General features: G+C 35.3%; 1 protein-coding gene across 2 annotated transcripts in view; it reads left to right on the top strand.

Moving 5' to 3' along the window:
* ZDHHC15 (zinc finger DHHC-type palmitoyltransferase 15) overlaps positions 1-21,142 on the top strand; it is a 173,531-nt gene that overhangs the window by 92,468 nt on the left and 59,921 nt on the right. For both annotated transcript variants that reach the window (XM_055338668.1, XM_055338669.1), the window contains exons 4-7: positions 13,247-13,367; positions 16,354-16,423; positions 18,713-18,745; positions 19,475-19,595. In XM_055338668.1, coding sequence (XP_055194643.1) covers positions 13,247-13,367; positions 16,354-16,423; positions 18,713-18,745; positions 19,475-19,595 — 345 coding nt within the window. The remainder of the gene's footprint in view (positions 1-13,246; positions 13,368-16,353; positions 16,424-18,712; positions 18,746-19,474; positions 19,596-21,142) is intronic.

Genomic DNA, 21,142 nt, shown 5'->3' with positions numbered 1-21,142 from the left:
AGGAAAAAAGAGAAAAACAATTAAAACACCGTGAAGGAAGATTAAGGGAAATAAATGATAGCCTCAGAAGGAAAAAACTAGGTATAATTGGGGTTCCAGAGAGCGCCAAGAAGTCCAGAGGGCCAGAAAGCATATATGAACAAATCATAAGTGATAATTTCCCTAACTGGTGGAAGAAAACAGGCATTCAGATCCAGAGGATAGAGAGATCCCCCCGAATCAATAAAAACCCTTCAACAGGTTGACATTTAATAGTGAAACTTGCAAATTCCAAAGATAAAATCTTTAAAGCAGCAAGAGACAATTGATCCCTAACTTCAATGGGGAGAAATGTTAGATGAACAGCAGACCTCTCCACAGCGACCTGGCAGGCCAGAAAGAGCTGGCAGGATATATTCAGGGTCCTAAGTGAGAAGAACCTGCAGCCAAGAATACTTTATCCAGAAAGGCTCTCATTCAGAATAGAAGGAGACATAAAGAGCTTCCAAGATAGGCAGAAACTGAAAGAATATGTGACCACCAAACCAACTCTGCAAGAAATATTAAGGGGGACTCTGTAAAAGAAATAGGAAGCCCAAAGAAATAATCCACAAAAACAGGGACTGAATAGGTATCATGATGACACTAAATTCATATATTTCAATAGTAACTCTGAATGTGAATGCACTCACTAAATTCATATATTTCAATAGTAACTCTGAATGTGAATGCACTAAATGATCCCATAAAAAGATGCAGGGTTTCAGACTGCATAAAAAAGCAAGACCCATCTATTTGCTGTCTACAAGAGACGCATTTTAGACCTAAGGACACCGCCAGCCTGAAAATGAAAGGTTGGAAAACCATTTACAATTCAAATGGCCCGGGATCCCTGGGTGGTGCAGCGGTTTGGTGCCTGCCTTTGGCCCAGGGCACGATCCTGGAGACCCGGGATCGAATCCCACATCGGGCTCCCGGTGCGTGGAGCCTGCTTCTCCCTCTGCCTGTGTCTCTGCCTCTCTCTCTCTCTCTGTGTGACTATCATAAATAAATTAAAAAATATTTAAAAAAAAAACAATTCAAATGGCCCTCAAGAGAAAGCTTGGGTAGCAATCCTCATATCAAATAAAGTATATCCCAAAGACTGTAGTAAGACATGAAGAGGGACACTGTATTGTACTTAAAGGATCTGTCCAACAAGTGGACCTAACAATCGTGAATATTTATGCCCGGAATGCGGGAGCTGCCAAGTATATCAATCAATTAATAACCAAAGTAAAGACACTTAGATAATAATACATGTATAGTAGGAGACTTCAACACGGTATTTTCTGCAAATGACAGATATTCCAAGCACAACATCTACAAGGAAACAAGAGCTTTCAAGGATATACTGGACCAGATGGATTTCAGAGATATATACAGAACTTTGCATCGGAACGCAACTGAATACACATTCTTCTCAAGTGCACATGGAACTTTCTCCAGAATAGATCACATACTGGGTCACAAATCAGGTCTCACTGATACCAAAAGACTGGGATTCTCCCTTGCATATTTTCAGACCAAAATGCTTTGAGCCTTGAACTCAATCACAATAAGAAATTTGAAAGAAACTCAAAAACGTGGTTAAAGAGCATCCTGCTAAAAGATGAAAGGTTCAACCAGGAAATTAGAGAAGAATTAAAAAGATTCATGGAAACTAATGACAATGAAAATACAACTGTTCAAAATCTTTGGGATACAGCAAAAGCAGTCCTAAGAGGGAAATATATCTCAATACAAGCATCCATCAAAAAATTGGAAAAAACTCAAATACACAAGCTAATCTTGCACCTAAAGGAACTGGAGAAAGAACAGCAAATAAAACCTACACCAAGCAGAAGAGAGTTAATAAAGATTTGAACAGAAATCAATGAAATAGATTCCAGAGGAACTGTAGAACAGATCAACAAAACCAGGAGTTTGGTTCTTTGAAAGAATTAATAAGATAGATAAACTATTAGCCAGCCTTATAAAAACAAAAGAGAAAAGACTCAATAAAATCACGAATGAGAAGGAGTGATCACCACCAATACCAAGGAAATACAAATGATTTTAGAAATGTATTATGAGCAGTTATATACCAATAAAGTAGGCAATCTAGAAGAAATGGATGCATTTCTGGAAAACCACAAACTACCAAAAGTGGAACAGGAAGAAAAAGAAAACCTGAACAGGCCAAAAACCAGGGAGAAAATTGAAGCAGTCATCAAAAACCTCCCAAGACACAGAAGTCCAAGGCCAGATGGCTTCCCAGGGGAATTCTATCAAACATTAAAGAAGAAACCATACCTATTTTACTAAAGCTGTTTGGAAAGATAGAGACAGAATACTTCCAAACTCGTTCTATGAGGCCAGCATCACCTTAATTCCAAAACCAAAGACCGCAAGAAAAAGGAGAATTATAGACCAATATCCTGATGAACACAGATACAAAAATTCTCAACAAGACACTAGCCAATAGGATCCAAAAGTACATTGAGTATATTATTCATCATGACCAAGAGGGATTTATCCCAGGGATGCAAGGTTGGTTCAACACTCATGAAACAATCAATGTGATAGATCATATCAGCAAGAGAAAACACAAGAACCATATGATCCTCTCAATAGATGCAGAAAAGGCATTTGACAAAATCAGCATCCATTCCTGATCAAAACTCTTCAGAGTGTAGGGATAGAGGGAACATTCATCAGAATCTTAAAATCCATCTGGGAAAAGCCCACAGCAAATATCATCCTCAATGGGGAAAAACGAAGAGCCTTTCCCCTAAGAACAGGAACATGACAGGGAAGTCCACTCTCACGACTCCTATTCAACATAGTACTAGAAGTCCTAGCCTCACCAACCAGAAAACAAAAAGAAATAAAAGGCATTCCAATTGGCAAAGAAGAAGTCAAACTCTCCCTCCTCCCAGATGACATGATACTGTACATAGAAAACCTAAAAGACTCCACCCCATGATTGATAGAACTCATAAAGCCATGCAGCACTGTGGCAGGATACAAAACCAATGCCCAGAAATCAGTGGCATTTCTATACACTAACAATGAGATTGAAGAAAGAGAAACTAAAGAGTTAATCCTATTTATAATTACACTCAAAAGCATAAGATGCCGAGGAATAATCCTAACCAAAGAGGTAAAGGGTCTATACCCTAAAAACTACAGAACACTTCTGAAACAAATTGAAGAAGACACAAAGAGATGGGGAAATATTCCATGCTCATGGATTAGAAGAATTAATATTCTGAAAATGTCTATGCTCCCCTGGGCAATATACACGTTCAATGCAATCCCTGTCAAAGTACCATGGACTTTCTTCAGAGAGTTGGAACAAATCATCTTAAGATTTGTGTGGAATCAGAAAAGACCCCAAATGGCCAGGGGAATATTGAAAAGAAAACCAGAGCTGGGGGCATCACCAGGCCGGATTTCAAGTTGTACTACAAAGCCCTGATCATCAAGACAGTGTGTACTGCCAAAAAAAAAAAAAAAAACAAAACAACAACAACAACAAAAAAAACCAAAACCAAAAACAAAAAAAAAAAGAGAGACACATAGATCAAAGGAACAGAACAAATAACCCAGAAGTGGGCTCTCAACTCTGGTCAACAAATATTCGACAAAGCAGGAAAGACTATCCACTGGGAAAAGGACAGTCTCTTCAATAAATGGTGCAGGAAAATTGGACAGCTACATGCAGAAGAATGAAACTAGACCATTTCCTTACAGCATACACAAAGATAAACTCAGAATGATGAAAGATAGAAATGTGGGACACGAATCCATCAAATTCCTAGGCAACACAAGAGAACAGAGGCAACACCCTTTTTGAACTTGGCCACAGCAACTTCTTGCAAGATACATCTATGAAGACAAGGGAAACAAAGCAAAACTGAACATTGGACTTAAATCAAGATAAAAATCTTTTGCACAGCAAAAGAAAGTGTCAAGAAAACTAAAAGACTACCTACAGAATGGGAGAAGATAATTGCAAATGATATATCAGATAAAGGGCTAGTATCCAAGATCTATAATTAACTGATTAAACTCAACAGCAAAGAAACAAACAATCCAATCACGAAATGGGCGAAAGACATGAACAGGAATTTCACCAAAGAAGACATAGACATGGCCAACAAGCACATGAGAAAATGCTCCGCATCACTGGCCATCAGGGAAATACAAATCAAAACCACATTGAGATACCACCTCACACCGGTACGAATGGCGAAAATTAACAAGACAGGAAACCACAAATGTTGGAGAGTATGTGGAGAAATGGGAACCCTCTTGCATTGTTGGTGGGAATGTGAACTGCTGCAGCCACTCTAGAAAGCTGTGTGGAGGTTCCTCAAAGAGTTAAAAATAGAGATACCCTTTGACCCAGCAATTGCACTGCTGGAGATTTACCCCCAAGATACAAATGCAGTGAAAAGCTGAGACACCTGCACCCCAATGTTTATAGCAGCAATGTGCACAATATCCAAACTGTGGAAGGAGCTTCGGTGTCCATTGAAAGATGAATGGATAAAGAAGATATGGTCTATATATACAATGGAATATTACTCAGCCATTAGAAACAATAAATACCCATCATTTGCTTCAACGTGTATAGAACTGGAGGGTATTTGCTTAGTGAAATAAGTCAATTGGAGAAGGAGAAACATATGGTTTCATTCATTTGGAGAATATAAAAAAGAGGGATTAAAGGGGAAAGGAGATAAAATGAGTGGGAAATATCAGAGAGTGTGACAGAACATGAAAGACTCCTAACTCTGGGAAACGAACAAGGGGTAGCGGAAAGGGAGGTGGGCAGGTGGATGGGGTGACTGGGTGATGGGCACTGAGTGGGGCACTTCACCAGATGAGCACTGGGTGTTATACTATATGTTGGCAAATCGAACTCCAATTTAAAAATATACAAAAATAAACTCTCATCAAATTAAAGGGAACATACCTCAACAGCATAAGGCCATATATGATAAAACCACAGCTAATATCATATTCAACCATGAAAATCTGAAAACTTTTTCTCTAAGATCAGGAACAAGACAAGCATGCCCACTCTTGCCACTTCTATTCAACATAGTACTGAAAGTGCTAGGTAGAGCAATTAGGAAAGAGAAAGAAATAAAGGCACACAAATCAAAAAGGGAACGGTTTTTTGTTTTTAGATGACATGATCTTACTTATGGAAAACGCTAAAAAATACACAAGAAAAACCTTTTAAATTTTTTTTTATTTATGACAGGCACACAGTGAGAGAGAGGCAGAGACACAGGCAGAGGGAGAAGCAGGCTCCATGCACCGGGAGCCCGATGTGGGATTCGATCCCGGGTCTCCAGGATCGCGCCCTGGGCCAAAGGCAGGCGGTAAACCGCTGCGCCACCCAGGGATCCCCAGAAAAACCTTTTAGAATTAATAAATAAATTCAATAATGTTGCAAGGAAAAGAGAAAAGGACATAGATCAGTTGTATTTCTATACCATAAATACAAACTATCCAAAAAAAAGTTAAAACAATTGCATTACAATAGCATCAGAAAGGATAAAATACTTAGGAATAAATTTAACCAAAGTTTTGACGGGACTATACAAGATAAACTACAAACAATGATGAAAGAAATTGAATAAGGCAATTAAATGGAAAGATTTCTTATGTTCATGAATTGGAAGAATTAACATTGTAAAAAAGTCCACACACCCACAGCTATCTACAGATTCAGAGCAATACCTCTCAAGATTCCAATGCCATTTTTTACAGAAATATGAAAAACAATCCTAAAATTCATTTGAAATCATTAGAGATCCTAAATAATTAAGGCAATTTTGAACAAGAAAAATAAAGCTGGAGGCGCTACACTTCCTGATTTCAAATTACATTATAAATTTATAGCAATCAAAACAGTATCATACGGTCATAAAAAGAGACACATAGACCACTAGGAGAGAGCTCAAAATAAGCCTATGCATATGCAATTAATCTTTAACAAAGTTGCCTAGAATACCCAATCGGAAAATGATAATCTCTTTAATAAATGTGCTGGGAAACTTGGATATTCACATGCAAAAGAAAAATTGGATCTTTATCTCAGAAAAATTCATTTAAAATGAATTAATGACTTGGGCAGCCCAGATGGCTTAGTGGTTTAGCCCTGCCTTCAGCCCAGGGTGTGATCCTGGAGACCCGGGATTGAGTCCCATGTTGGCTCCCTGCGTGGAGCCTGTGTCTCCCTCTGCCTGTGTCTGTACCTCTGTGTGTGTGTGTGTGTGTGTGTGTGTTCCATGAATAAATAAATAAAATCTTTAAAAAATAAAATAAGATGAATTAATGACTTAAACAAAACACCTTAAACCATAATAATCCTAAAAAAAGAAAGAGGAAAATTCTTTGACAATGGTCTTAGTGTAATATTTTGGATTTGACACCAAAGCTACACATTACAAAGGCAAAAATAAACAAGTTGGACTACATCAAACTAAAAAGTTTCTGCATAGCAAAAGTAACAACAAATACAATAGTAAGGCAATCTATGGAATGGGAGGAAATATTTGTAACTATTTGATAAGCAGTTATTATATAAAATATATGTGTAACTCATACAACTCAATAACAGTAGTAGTTACTGTTAATAATAATAATAGTAATAGCCTTATTAAGAATGGTCAAAGACCTATATAGATGTTTTTAAGAAGAATGTACAAATGGCACACAGGTACATGAAAAGGTACCCAACCTCACTAATCATCAGAAAAATGTAAACCAAAACCAAATCCTCACAACTATCAGGATTGCTATTATCAAAAAGTCTAGGCATAAACAAGTGTTGGTGAGGATGTGGAAGAAAGGGAATCCTTTTTCACTGTTTGACAGAATGTAAATTGCTACCGCCGTTATGGGAAACAATATCAAAGTTCCTCAGAAATTAGCAATAGAACGGTGTAACATATGATCAAACAATCCCACTTCTAGTTATATATCCAAAAGATATGAAAACAGGTTGCTGAAGAGACATATGCACTCCCATGTTTAATGCAGCATTGTTTACAGTCATAAATATATAGAAACAACCTATTTGTTCATCAACAGATGAGTGTATAGAGAAAATATGGGATATATGTTTAATTGAATATTATTCAGTCTTTAAAAATAAAGAAATCCTTCCATTTGCAACAACATGGATATACCTGGAGGACATTATGCTAAGTGAAATAAGCCAGACACAGACAACTAATGCATTATCTCACTTATATGTGAATCTTTAAAAAAAAAAAAAAAGGTCAAACTCATTGTAATAAAGCAGAATGGTGGTTATCAGGAACTTGGAGGTGGGGCTTAGGGGAAATATTGGCAAAAATATACAAAATTATAGCTATAAAATGAATGTTATGGAGACCTAATGTATAGAATGGCAACTATAATTAATAATTAGTAATATTGTATAATTAAAGTACTAAGAGAATAATTTCAAGTGTTGTACCACAACAAAAATCTTAACTCTGTGAGGTGACAGATGTTCATCAGCTTGATGTGGTAAGCATTTCATAATTTATATGTATATTAAAACATCACATGACATACCTTAAATATATCCAATTTTTATCCACCAGCCATATCTCAATAAAGCTGGAAAAAATAAAATGAATAAAATATTTAACTCAAAGAAAAAGAGAGGTGGACATTACATACTGATAAGATAGTCAATTCAGCAAGAACATGCAGCAGTTATAAACATAGAGTGTGACCCAAAATACAGGAAGTAAAAACACCCAGAATTGAAGAAAAAAATATACAGTTCTACAATAATTGGAGATTTCAATAACCCATTTCCAATAATGGATAAAACACCTAGATAGAAGACCAATAAGGAAATGGAGGATTTCATAACACTGTAAACCAACTAGATGTAACACACATGTATAGAATACTCCACCCCAAAATAGAACATACACTCTTCTCATGAGCAAACAGGACATCCTCCAGTATAGACCCTACGTTAGGATGCAAAACAAGTCTCAATAAATTTAAAGATAGTGATCATATAAAGGATTTTCTCTGACTTTAGTGGAGTGAAACTAGAAATCAATAACTTAAGGAAAACTATAAATTTACAAATTTGTGAAATTAACTAAAAAATCATAAGGGAAATTTAAAAAATACTTTGAGGTTCAATGAGAAACAACATACCAAAAATTTTAGGATGCAATAAAGCGGGGTTCAGAGGAAAATTTATATCTATAAATACTTATATTATAAAAGGAGTAATATGTCAATTCAATATTCTTTACACCTTAAAGAATCAGAAAATGAAGAGCAATCTAACCCCAAAGTTAGCAGCAGTAAATAGTGAGGAATGGAGCAGAGATAAAACCAAATATAGAATAGAAAACAATAGAAATAGTAAAAACAAAATTAGGAATTTGAGACGATTGACAAAATTAAGAAACTTTTAGCTAGACTGAACAAAGAGAGATAGGACACAAACTACTAATATCAGAAATTAAAGTGGGACATTACTACAGACCTAACAGAAACAAAGAATAATAATAGTACGAGGGATTGTGCACCAACAAATTAGAAACCTAGATGAAATGGAAAAACTCCTAGAAATACACAAACTACCAAAACTGACTCAAGAAGAAAATATTTTTTAAACTTGTATATACATAAAATATGTAAAGAGATTAATCAAAAAATAATCAACAAAGAAAAGCTCAGGACCAGATGGTTTCACAGGTAAATTCAATCAGAAGAATTAACATGAGTCCTTCTTAGAATCTTCCTAAAAGAGAGACAGACAGACAGGCAGGCAGACAGACAGAAAGAGAAGTGAGGAACACTTTCTCTAACCAATCCAAGTAGGCAAGAAAAAAAAAATAAAGGCATCCAAATTGGACAGAAAAAAGGTAACATTACCTCTGTTCACAGATAGTATGGTCTTACATGTAGAAAACTCTAAAGATTCCCCAAAAAAACCTATTGGAAGTGATAAATTAACTCAGCAAAATTGCAGGATACAAAATCAACACACAACAATTAGTTACATTTCTATATACTAACAATGAATAATAAGAAAACAGTTACATTTACAATATTATGAAAAAGAAAAATACTTAGTAATAAACTTCATCAAGGAGGTGAAAATCTTCTACACTGAAAGCTATAAAAACTGTTGCTAAAAACAACTAGATACAAATAAATGGAAATACAGCTCATGTTCATGGATTAGAAAAGTTAATATTAAGAATGTCATTACTATCCAAAGTAGTCTACAGATTTGATGCAAGCTCTATCAAAAGCACAATGATTTTTTTTGCATAAATAGAAAATTCCATCTTAAAATTCATATGAAATCTTAAGGGACCCCCAAATAGCCAAAATAATATTGAAAAAGAACAAAGTTGTAGGTGTCACTTACTTGTTTCTAACCTTACTACAAATAATCATTTGATTACATTTGATTACTACAGTAATCAAAACAGGATGTTACAGACACAAAGGCTAATGGAATAGAAGAGCCTACTAATAAATTCTTACATATATGGCAGATGATTTTTGAAAAGGATGTCAAGACCATTCAATGGAGAAAATATGGTCTTTTCGACAAATGGTAGTGGCAAAATTGGACATGCACATGCAAAATAATGAAGTTGGACTCAGACCTTACAACATATAAAAAAATTAGCTCAAATGGATTAAGTACCTACACCTAAAAAGCTATGAAACCTTTAGAAAAAAAACATGGGTGGGTTGCCTGGGTGGCTCAGTTGGTTTAGCATCTGCCTTCAACACAGGTCATGGTCCCAAGGACCCTGGGATGGAGCCCTGAGTTGGGCTCCCTGCTCAAGGGGGCATCTGCTTCTCCCTCTCCCTCTGCTCCCACCCCATTCATGCCCTCTCTCATGTGTGCTCTCTCATAAATAAATAAATAAATAAATAATCTTTAGAAAAAAACATAGGGAATAAGTTTCATGACATTGGAGCTGGAAATGATTTCTTGGATATAACATCAAAAGCAGAGGAAACAAAAGTAAAAGTAAATTGGGCTACATTAAAGTTTAAACTTCTGGACATTAAAAAACACAACCAACAGGGTGAAAAGACAACCTATGGAATGGGAGAAAATGTTCACAAATTATATACTCAATAAATGTCGTTTATCCAGAATATTTAAAGATTCTTCCCACTCAACAACAAAAAGACAACCCAACTAATAAATGGGCAAATGATTTGACTAGACATTTCTCTGAAGAATCTATGTGAATGGCCAACAAACACATGAAAAGATGACTGACATCATTAGTCAATAAAGAAATGTAAACTGATTACAAGAAATACCACTTCACATCCACTAAGAAGTCCAAAATGTACGTACATACAGAAAAGAGAGAAAAGGAAGGAAGGAATGGAACAGCTGTTAATGTGGATGTGAGAAACTCTGAATACTCATACATTGCTATTGTGAATGTAAAATGGTACAGCTGGTATAGAAAACAATTTTTCAGTTTCTTACAAAGCTAAACATAAAGTTGTCTTGTGACCTAGCAACTCTATTACTAGGTATATGCTCAAGTTGAAAACGTGTTCAAAAGTTATACACAGGGATCTCTGGGTGGTGCAGCGGTTTGGCGCCTGCCTTTGGCCCAGGGCGCGATCCTGGAGACCCAGGATCGAATCCCACATCGGGCTCCCAGTGCATGGAGCCTGCTTGTCCCTCTGCCTGTGTCTCTGCCTCTCTCTCCCTCTCTCTCTCTCCCTCTCTCTCTCTCTCTGTGACTATCATAAATAAATAAAAACTTTTTAAAAAGTTATATACAATTGTCCATAGGGCACTATTACCTATAGCCAAAAGATGCAATATCCATCAACAGATGAATGGATAAACCAAGGATGGTATGTCCATAAATGGAGTATTATCCAGCCAATAACAAAAAGTGCATCACTGATACATGCCACAGACAGCATGGATGAACCTTGAAAACATTATGCTAATTGAAAAACACCAGACACTAAAGACCACATATTTTTTGATACCATTTGTATGCAATATCCAGAAAGGAAAGAAACCTAATGAGGTGGAAAGTAGATTAATGGTTGCCAGAATCTGGGGATGAGGGAAGTAAGAAATTACTGCTTAATACATATGGGGTGTCCTTTTCGAGGTGATGAAAATATTCTGGAACTAGATAGTAGTGATGGCTGCCCAACACTGTGAATGTACTAAATACCACTGAATTGTACGCTATGAAATGTATACTTTAAAATGAAATTTTAGGGCACCTAGGTGGCTCAGTCATTTGAGCATCTGCCTTCAGCTCAGGTCATGATTCCAGGGTTCTGGAATGGAGCCCTACATTGGGGGGGGGGAGCAGTCCCTGCTCAGCAGGAAGTATGCTTCTCCCTCTACCCTTCCTGCCTGCTTGTGATCTCTCTTTCTTTCATGCTTTATCTCAAATAAATAAATAAATAAAAATCTTAAAAAAATAAAATGGAATTTTATGTTATGTGGATTTTATCTCAGTATAAATAACTGTCTCCTTCACACTATTTAGAAAGCTTGTAGGCCAACAGAAAGGCTGAATGGTTGGGAGTTTTGTAGGACTAAACTGGGTGGAATGATAGTAAGATTTAAATAAGAATTGCAAATTTCTAACACCTAAGACTACATCTTCATCATTTTTAATTGGTAAAAAAAAAAGGTGAGTCTTTGGGGCCTATTTCATAGCCATGATATTTATTTCCCTAATACCAAATACATCCCAATCTATCACCAATTGCCCACCCAAAATGTGTTTACTGGTTAATTGCATTCTAATCCTCAAAATGACATGTTTAGTACCAGATAGGGCATCCAGAGATGACATCTTATTCCAATCCAAAGCTTACTTGTTGAATAACCACAAGGTTTTCATCATATACTAGCAGTAACAACTCTGCCTCTGCTTTTCAAGCAGGTGCAGTATGCCACACAAAAGTTATATTCCCAAGGTCAGCCCCCAAATTAAAGTGCTTCCCCAATTTTTATTTATCAAAATAAAAAATAATTGTTTAGGGGCACCTAGGTGGCTCAGTGGTTGAGCCTTGGCTCAACCTTGCCTTTGGCTCAGGTGGTGATCCCAGGGTCCTGGGATTGAATCCCATATTGGGCTCCCTGCAGGGAGCCTGCTTCTCCCTCTGCCTATGTCTCTGCCTCTCTCTCTCTGACTCTCATGAATAAATAAATAAAATCTTCAAAATAATAATTGTTTAAACTTTATACTACTAACTAGAATAGTTAAATCTAAAATTCTAGTATCAAATCTTTTAAATGATTTAAGAAATTGGACTTGTAAAAGAAACTTTTAATTACTCATTATCCAGTACTTTTATATCAATCTTATAAAGTAGGTATTATTTCCTCTATTTCACAGAGGAAGAAACTTGGGTTAAGAGTGTCTGGTTTTTCAAAGTGGTTTTTTTAACTATTAAGTGGAAGAGATGAGGTTTAAATCCCAAAAATCTGATCACAGACCTTTCTCTTTTTCACCTCTGCCTACCTTTTGGCCCAGAGAGAAGAAAGTTTTCAAGTCTATGTTACTCTGGAAAATTGTTGGCATATCTTTTGCAAGATTAGCAAAGTGTGGTGCCAATGTTGGCAATAAGCTTCGTATCAGACTAAAAATTTCTGAAATAGTGAGACTACCCAAATTTCTACTCATTTGCAAAATTAGAATATACTGTCACAAGCAGTCTCATCCATCTTCCCTAAGAGTGCAACCTCTGAAAAATAAGTACAACTTAATAACAATCATCGTTAATCATCAACAGGGCCTGGCAGCAAAACATCACACATCTGTATATAACATCATATTATGGTATAATGGAGTAGAAAAGGCACAAATCTTGGAGCCCAGTGAACTGGGTTTGGAGCTTAGTTTTGCTACATACTAGTTAAGTGAGTATAACCATGGACAAAGTACTTAATCTTGCTAAATTTTCTTTTCTTTATTTATAAAACAATACTACCTATCACATGGACTTATGAAAATTAATATAAAAGCCAGATTACAATAATTAAGATAATTATGCCAAGAAAGTTATGAGCCAAATTGGTACCTGGACTCCAAGGCTAAATAACAAATATTTTCATCTAAATAGTTATTGTTTAAATGTTAAAATGTTTTTAACATATTCTGCAAACCTTGGAAAATAAAGTCTGGCCTCTCACTTCTGGTTCTAGTTCCACTTGTCCTATTCAGACAAGGAACGCTATGAAAATGAAGAGAGACCTGAGGTCCAGAAGCAGATGCTCGTCGATATGGCCAAAAAGCTACCGGTTTACACAAGAACTGGGAGTGGAGGTCAGTTCATCCAAAGTCACCTAGAGAAGCAGCAAGTCCTTTTGAGACTAGCAAGGATCTGAAAAAGTCTAAGTCATATATATCCACAGGCTCATCTGTATACTTAGCACTGGAGTCTACCACTAACATTTTACTATGTTACTTTATCACATATCTGTCTACAAACCCATTCCTCTATCCATCATCCATAAAGTCATCTTATTTATTCATACATTTCAAATTAAGCAGCAGATATCAGTACACATCTACCTTAATATTTTATCATTCTTTTCAGGGTGAAATTTGCATACAAAGACATATACAAATCTTAAGCGTGCCATTCAGTATTTTGACAAATGTACACATCTGTGTTACCAAAACTTCTATAAATATTACCACACTCCCAGAAAGGTCTCTCATGCTCCTTCCCAGTCAATCCCATCAACTACCACCAAGACAACTACTATTCTGATAGTTTTCCATCATAGATTAGTTTTACCTGCTCTAGAATTTTATATAATTGTAATCATACAGTATGTACTATTGTATATGGCTTCTTTTACTTAGCATGATATTTTTTGGGATTCATTCACATTGCTGTGTATTTTACTCCTTTTATTGCTAAGTAATATTTCATTGTGTGAATATAGCATAGTTTGTTTATCCATTCACCAGCTGATGCACATTTGGTGTTTCCAGTGCTTAGCTATCATGAGTAAATTTGCTATTAATATTCTTGTGCAAGTATTTGTGCAGAGATATGTCATCTTTCTTGGGTAAATATCCACTATGGAGTTTGACTATTAGTTTAAATCGATATTACTAGCTGAACCAATTCTCCGCCTTTCGAAATTTGAAAATCAAACCTCTTTTGACAAGTCATTATAATGCTTCTAATAAGGAAGATTGTGTCTCGAGGCTTTGAGAATTATACTGTTAGACATTTATGTTCATCTGTTTGTCATTTATTTATTCAGTAATCATTTGTTAAGATCCAATGTGGCAATTGGGGGAATTTTAATATGGTCTGGGTATTAGTTATTAGGGACTTTTTATTAATTTTGTTAAAGCATTGATGTCATGGTGGTCATGATTTTTTAATAGTCTTCATACATACTGAAATATGGTGAAAAGTAGACATGAAATATTTTCATGTAATTTCTCACAGTAGTAATTTCTTACAGTAGTAAACAGAATGATATGATAGAACAGATTGGTTACAAACTAAAGATATATGGGATGAATTGGACCCGAGATAAATTTTGTTTGATCTCTAAAGTATCTTTTAAAACTTTGCATTTGTTACTGATTTTTAACAATTAGAATATTTCCACATGAAATTCTATATTTCTGGCTTCTCTTGAAAATTCGGACTATGGCAGCATTCAATCTGCATTTTCACATGGCAAAAGTTTAGTTAGCTAAAGCTGAGTAGGATCCACTCTCTTTAAATAAGGCCTACATTCTCAAGTTCTCTCACAGTCTCCAACTGGCTGCTTCACTCATTTCTCATTATTCTCTGGACCCTTGAATCATTTGTTTGCAGCCCTATGATATAGAGAAGGATCCTATGAGGAAATATCATTTGATTTGAGACCTGAATAATAAAAAGTAACTAGCAGGAAGTAAAGAGCAGAGGGACTAACATCCCAGGCAGAAGGAACTGCAAGTACAATAGTCCCTTATACCGGAACAAGCTTGCAGTATTAGAATAGACAGATAGCCATGGAACTGGAGGATAAAAACTGGAGAGTGATACCAATTAAAACTGAAGAGAAAAGCAGAGGCCAGGTGATGCAGACCTTGGTAAGGAATTTGGATTTTAATCTAATGGCATTAGAAGTCCATTGAAGGTTTTAAGTAAAAATGATATAATCTGATTTACATTTTAACAGATCATCTGGCTATTCTGTAGAGAACATATTATGCGGAACATGAATGAAAGCAGAGTAAATAATAAGGCATCTATTGCAGCCATCCAAATGAGAGATAATGGTGGCTTAAACTGGGCAATGGCATTACTGTATCTTTAAAAACATCTGAATGAATTAAGCATGAATGTCCTTCTCCCTTTTTCCTTGACTCATCTATAACCATACTTTTGTCATCCTCCCCATTGCTAGACATAAACACAAACTGCTGAATTAGTGGTCCATTATGCTGAATCAGTTATGTGTGCTTAATATACACTTCAGATGAATTATTATGTTAGCTCAAAATATACATATTTTAGTTGTTTCACTTAATAATAATTACATTAAACAGTCATACTCATCAATGAACAGAGAAAAAATGAGAAGAAAAAGAAAATGCCTTTCATCTAAGGGAAATAAAGAAAAAAGGAAGGAGAGAAGGAAGAGGGAGAAATGTTATATATATATTATATGTATGAAATATATATATGTGCATACTGAAATATAGTGAAAAGTAGACAGAATGATATGATGGAACAGAGATTGGTTATAAACCAAAGGTATATGGTATGAATTGGAGACTTACAGAGTGAAGAGAACCCTGAATCAACTAAGGAATCAGGAAAACCATAGTGGTCACTGTCCTGCCGTTTACTTGCTATGTGATCTTGTGAAGTCACTTGATATGGCTCAAGTCTTTACTTCCTTTATTTGTGAAATGGTCAATTGAATTGATTATTTTCATATAGGAAAGTTGGAGTAAACAGAATTTAAATTATTTTCCCATAATTTTCCCAATTGTCAAGCAGTTGACAGTATAGTTTGTTTTATAATGCCAAATCTTATTATCAGATATCCAGATATGAAAACTTTCCCCTTTACCTTCATCCCCTAAAAGATGCCATCAAGACTAATCTAACAGGAGAAAAAAATACATACCACAATTCTCTTCTGTGAAATGCCTTTTTCTTGGTAATTTGAGATGACTTTGACTACTTGTAATCAGTGTATAACAAGTCATCCAGATAGGCTAACAAGATACATAGTGTCATACTGAGCCCTAACCAATGCTAACCATTTTATTTCTCCTATAGCTGTTAGATTCTGTGACAGGTGCCATTTGATCAAGCCGGATCGCTGCCACCACTGCTCTGTCTGTGCCATGTAAGTGACATCCATATTTCCCCTGGGCTGAACTTGGACAACAAAGTGATTGATCCTACCATGTGACCATGCCTAGATAAGAGCATTTCTTTTCAATCATAATGAGCACATGCCATACACCCTCTTGGAATGATGGTGATTCAAAGTATTCTAAAGATAGGAAAGGGATATAAAACCCCATTTTAAAAATAAATATTCAAGATACCCGAGTGGTTCAGTCAGTTGAGGATTTAAATCTTGATTTCAGCTCAGGTCATGATCTCAGGGTCCTGGGATGGAGCCAAACATCAGATTCCATGCTCAGAGGGGAGTCTACTTCTCCCCCCTTCCTTCTCCATTCCCTCTGCTTGTGTTCTCTCTTTCATATTCTCTCTTTCTCAAATAAATAAAGAAAATCTTTAAAAATAATAAAGTAATTAAAATAAAACTTTATTTTAGAAGTTTTAGATTTATAGAATTATTGTGATGATAGTTCTCATATGTTCTACATCCAGTTTCCCCTATTGTCAACATGTTGCATTAATATGATACATTTGTTACAGTTAATGAACCAACATCAATTCATTATTTTTAATTGAAGCCGATACTCTATTTAGATTTCCTCAGTTTTATTTAGTATTCTTTATCTTTTCCAAGATCCCATTCAGGATATCATATTACATTTCGTTGGCATGTCTTCTTAGGCTCTTTTAGCTCTGACAGTTTCTCAGACTTTACTTGTTTTTGATAACCATGACAGTTTTTAGGATTTTAGGACTAATGATCAGCTATTTTGTAGAATATCCCTCAGTTGGGATTTGTCTGACATTTTTCTCATGATTATACTTGGGTACTATGTTTTGGGTAGGAAGAGCTTAGAGGTAAAGTACCATTATTGTATCAATAGCACATACTATGAACATGACTTATCACTCCAATATTAACGTTGATCATCTAGCTGAGGTAGTGTTTGTCAGACTTCTGTAATGTAAATTTACTGTTCCTCCTCTGCTTCCTTTACTCTTTGGAAGGAAGTCACTATGTATAGCCCAAACTAAAGGAATGGAGGAAGCTATACTCCCCCTCCTTGAAGGCAGAGTATCTACATAAATTGTTTGGAATTCTTCTGCATGGGAGTTTATCTCTTCTCCTTTGTTTGCTTGTTTATTTGTTGATTATTCATATAACTATATAGGCATGGATATTCCTTTATACTGTGGGTTATACCTCAATATCACTTTATTTTCTTACTCGAATTACTCTAGCTTTGTAAAGTCACATCTTTATGTTAATAAATATAATCATCATGTTCTTCTTGGGTGTGTGTTCCACCCATATTTCTCTTACTCTTGATTCAGACGGATCTGTCAAAAGTTCAGAAATACCCAATGTGAAACAAATCACCAGAATAGTGATTAGTAGATTTTCTTGTTTTTTTTAAAGGTTTTATTATTATTTGAGAGAAAGAGAGCCAGAGAGAAAGAGCACAAGCAGAGGAGGAGCAGAGGGCAAGGCAGAAGAAGACTCCTGACTGAGCAGGGAGCCCAATGCAGGGCTCGATCCCAGGACTCCAGGATCATGACCTGAGCCGAAGGCAGACACTTGACTGACTGAGCCACCCAGGTGCCCATAATTAGCAAAATTTTATTGTGTACACACAAAAAAGACAGTTTGCAAACCAGGAGCACTCAAACCAAAGCATAAAATGAGGCTTGAGGTATATTGATATAAAATAGCTTATATAGTGAGAAAACAAGGGCTTTTTATTCTTCACAGTGATTAGTTAGAATATTTAGAATTTTCTTAAATGATAGAAACTTGGTCAGTGATTATATAAACCTTGGAAAACAGTTTAAATTTTACTAATGATTTCCAGAGTCATAAGCAAGAAATGACCCAGGTCAAGTCAGTCTTACAAAGTAAGCTAAATTAAGCTTTGTTTGTATGACTAAACTGGTTTTGTATGCTTGGGAAATTTTCAAAGGTGTTCTCCATTTGTTTTTTTTATTTTAAAAGATTGTAGCTATGTGTTGTTTTCTGTACTTTTATTAATCTGTATATTGAGCAAAATGGGGGAGATATCTTGACTTCTAGGCATGTAACTTGCTGCCAGCATAATCCTGTAAAGTGTTGTGATTGGCTTATCCTAGAAATAACTGAAGACAAAATAGTTTTGCAGTAGCTCATAGTGGAAATCTAGGAATGCGTGTGCTGGTACCATGTAAAAATACTGAGATTTGAGTTCAGTTATGAAGTGTTACTTCATTTCCGTAGCTCCACTTACCACATTGTATTTTGTTTATTTTGTAGGTGTGTATTAAAAATGGACCATCACTGCCCTTGGTATGTCCTTCTGATTCATTTCTTTACTCTGAAAGGGTCAAAATTGCTCAAAATACCTACCTTCCTAAGCATAGTTGTAATGTGTGTGTTTCTACAACTATAAATCACTGGGTTTTGTATGTACATGGGGGACAGGGGAGGCATAACATTTTAAAGCAAAAATAAATATACCACCAAAGGTATGGTAGTGAATTCTTGGGCTCTCAAACTTAGCTGGGTGTAGTAATGAAATCAAGCACAAATAGTTTTCTTCTTTGACATTATAAAATTCAGTTCTATTTTTAGTTGTCTTGATGCTTGAAATATTCTAGATTGTTAATTTCAGGAATTCTTCTCCAAATTCCATAGGTCTGACTTAGGGAATCCATCTGAAACCATGTAACTACAAAGAGAACATGCCACACTATACTAAGTATAGCTGTTGAAATTGTAATAGATTTTCAGCATCCAAGATTCAGGTTTCCTTGGGTGGGTCAGAAACCAGTCCAGAACTATTAAGTAGGCCAGGTGTCTCTATGCCTGTAAATGAAAGGAAAAACAAGTGAGACATGAACTTGTTCTTCCAATCTGTTCCTATTAAGGGACTTCTATTTCTTTTGAGTTTCTACACAACACATAATGAAGTAGCAGGAGTAACATACTTCATTGCTTTGTTCACTTATGTATCAGTGTGTTTTCAATCAATGGATCTTGATTTCAAATTAGTTTTCCTTTTTTTTCTTTTTTTAGGGTTAATAATTGCATTGGATTTTCCAACTACAAATTCTTTCTTCAGTTCTTAGCTTATTCTGTTCTCTACTGCCTGTATATTGCTACAACAGTCTTCAACTATTTCATCAAATACTGGAGAGTAAGTCATCACCAGAACAAATACATACCTACTCCAATCTGTGATATTTTTCAACTTTTTTTTTTTACATTTTGAAATAGCTAATACTAAAGTAACCAGAAAGGAAGGCACCAAAAACAAATTTCCCATATTGACTATTCTGAGATTTAGGAATTTGTTATTTAAGGATTCCACTTAAACAAATTTATGTCATACATGAGAATCTTGTTAAGACCCTTAAGAACCTAGTCTCTTGACTCTTAGTGATTCTTTATAATGTACTTATCTAGTCAAGTTTAAAAATCCACTTCTTTCCAATTATAGATTTCTAAAATGTTGAAAGTAATTTTGAATCTCTAGTTTCCTAAGAAAAATGCTAGCAAAAGACTTTCTCATTTCCTGTTCAAAAGAGAAATGCAAATTTTCTACTGAACACAAAGATTAATTGACTCATCTTCGCATATGACCAAAATGAAATGAGTCTTATTGAACTTTGTATGACAAACACTGGGTTGAGAATTAGGAAACCTAAGTTCTAATGCTGGCTCTGTTACCTGCTTCACTGACTCACTGCCAAGATCAGATAAAACATATGTTAAAAGTATTTTACCTTTCAACATACGATTTTGATGATTATAGTGAAATCTAAAAAATAATTTCATATTTCTTCTACTTGAAGATTTCAACTATACCCTATTTCCAAAAGAGTTGAAGGCAGATTTTTACTTTACATATGTGTATGGAGTCTGGCAGCAGTATAGTAATTTTTTTATTTCATACAAATGGACTTCAGAAGATATCCCTTCCCACAATTCCAGTACAGTAGTTAAAATATCATAATCTTCCATGATGAGGGTTCCAAACTGAAAATAAGTGGCAAAAGACAGATATGGGCAGAGCTATTAGTTATTACTGTAGGAATTATATAAGAGCCCATATAACAGGAATATCTCACCTCAGGTGAAAAGGTAAAGCAGCAGGGAAAGAATGTGAATCCTGTGACCAAAATAAAGATTATAATAAACTGGAGAACAAAGAAGAAAGACAGGCAGTGAGAACCTAAATACCTGAGAGTAGTTAAATTATTTAGTGCTTTTATCCCTACTAGTGTAGAAAATACAGTATAGAAAATTATAGTGATGTGCTTTCCATTCCCCCAACTTGCTTAATTGATTCAGATATTTAATAACTTTAAGAATCAGGAATTATATAATGTATACCAAAATATCAACTCAGAGATACAAAAGTATAAGCAGAAATAAAATTTTCTCTTAAATTTTCCCCAAATACAAAATGTTTCATTATCTTCCATCTCTTCTATGACTCCTTTCCACATCACAGGATCTCTTATCTATTGCTCAGGTTTTTATGACCTGTTTGGCATCCCATTCACATACTGAGCTACTACCTGAATATAAAGAAAATCTATTACATCCAATTCAACAGGGAAAGTGTCAGCCTTGGTCTTCACTACAGATCTTACTTGGTCTTCACTACAGACCTTACTTGGTCTTCAATACATAGGCTGCTGCTATTTAAGAACTCTTTATGGAGTAAACAATGTTGCA

The sequence above is a fragment of the Nyctereutes procyonoides genome, unplaced genomic scaffold, assembly GCF_905146905.1.
Source record: "Nyctereutes procyonoides isolate TBG_1078 unplaced genomic scaffold, NYPRO_anot_genome, whole genome shotgun sequence".
Classification (NCBI taxonomy): domain Eukaryota; kingdom Metazoa; phylum Chordata; class Mammalia; order Carnivora; family Canidae; genus Nyctereutes; species Nyctereutes procyonoides.
The sequence above is the reverse complement of the archived record's forward strand: the minus strand, read 5'-3'. Positions and strand labels throughout refer to the sequence as shown.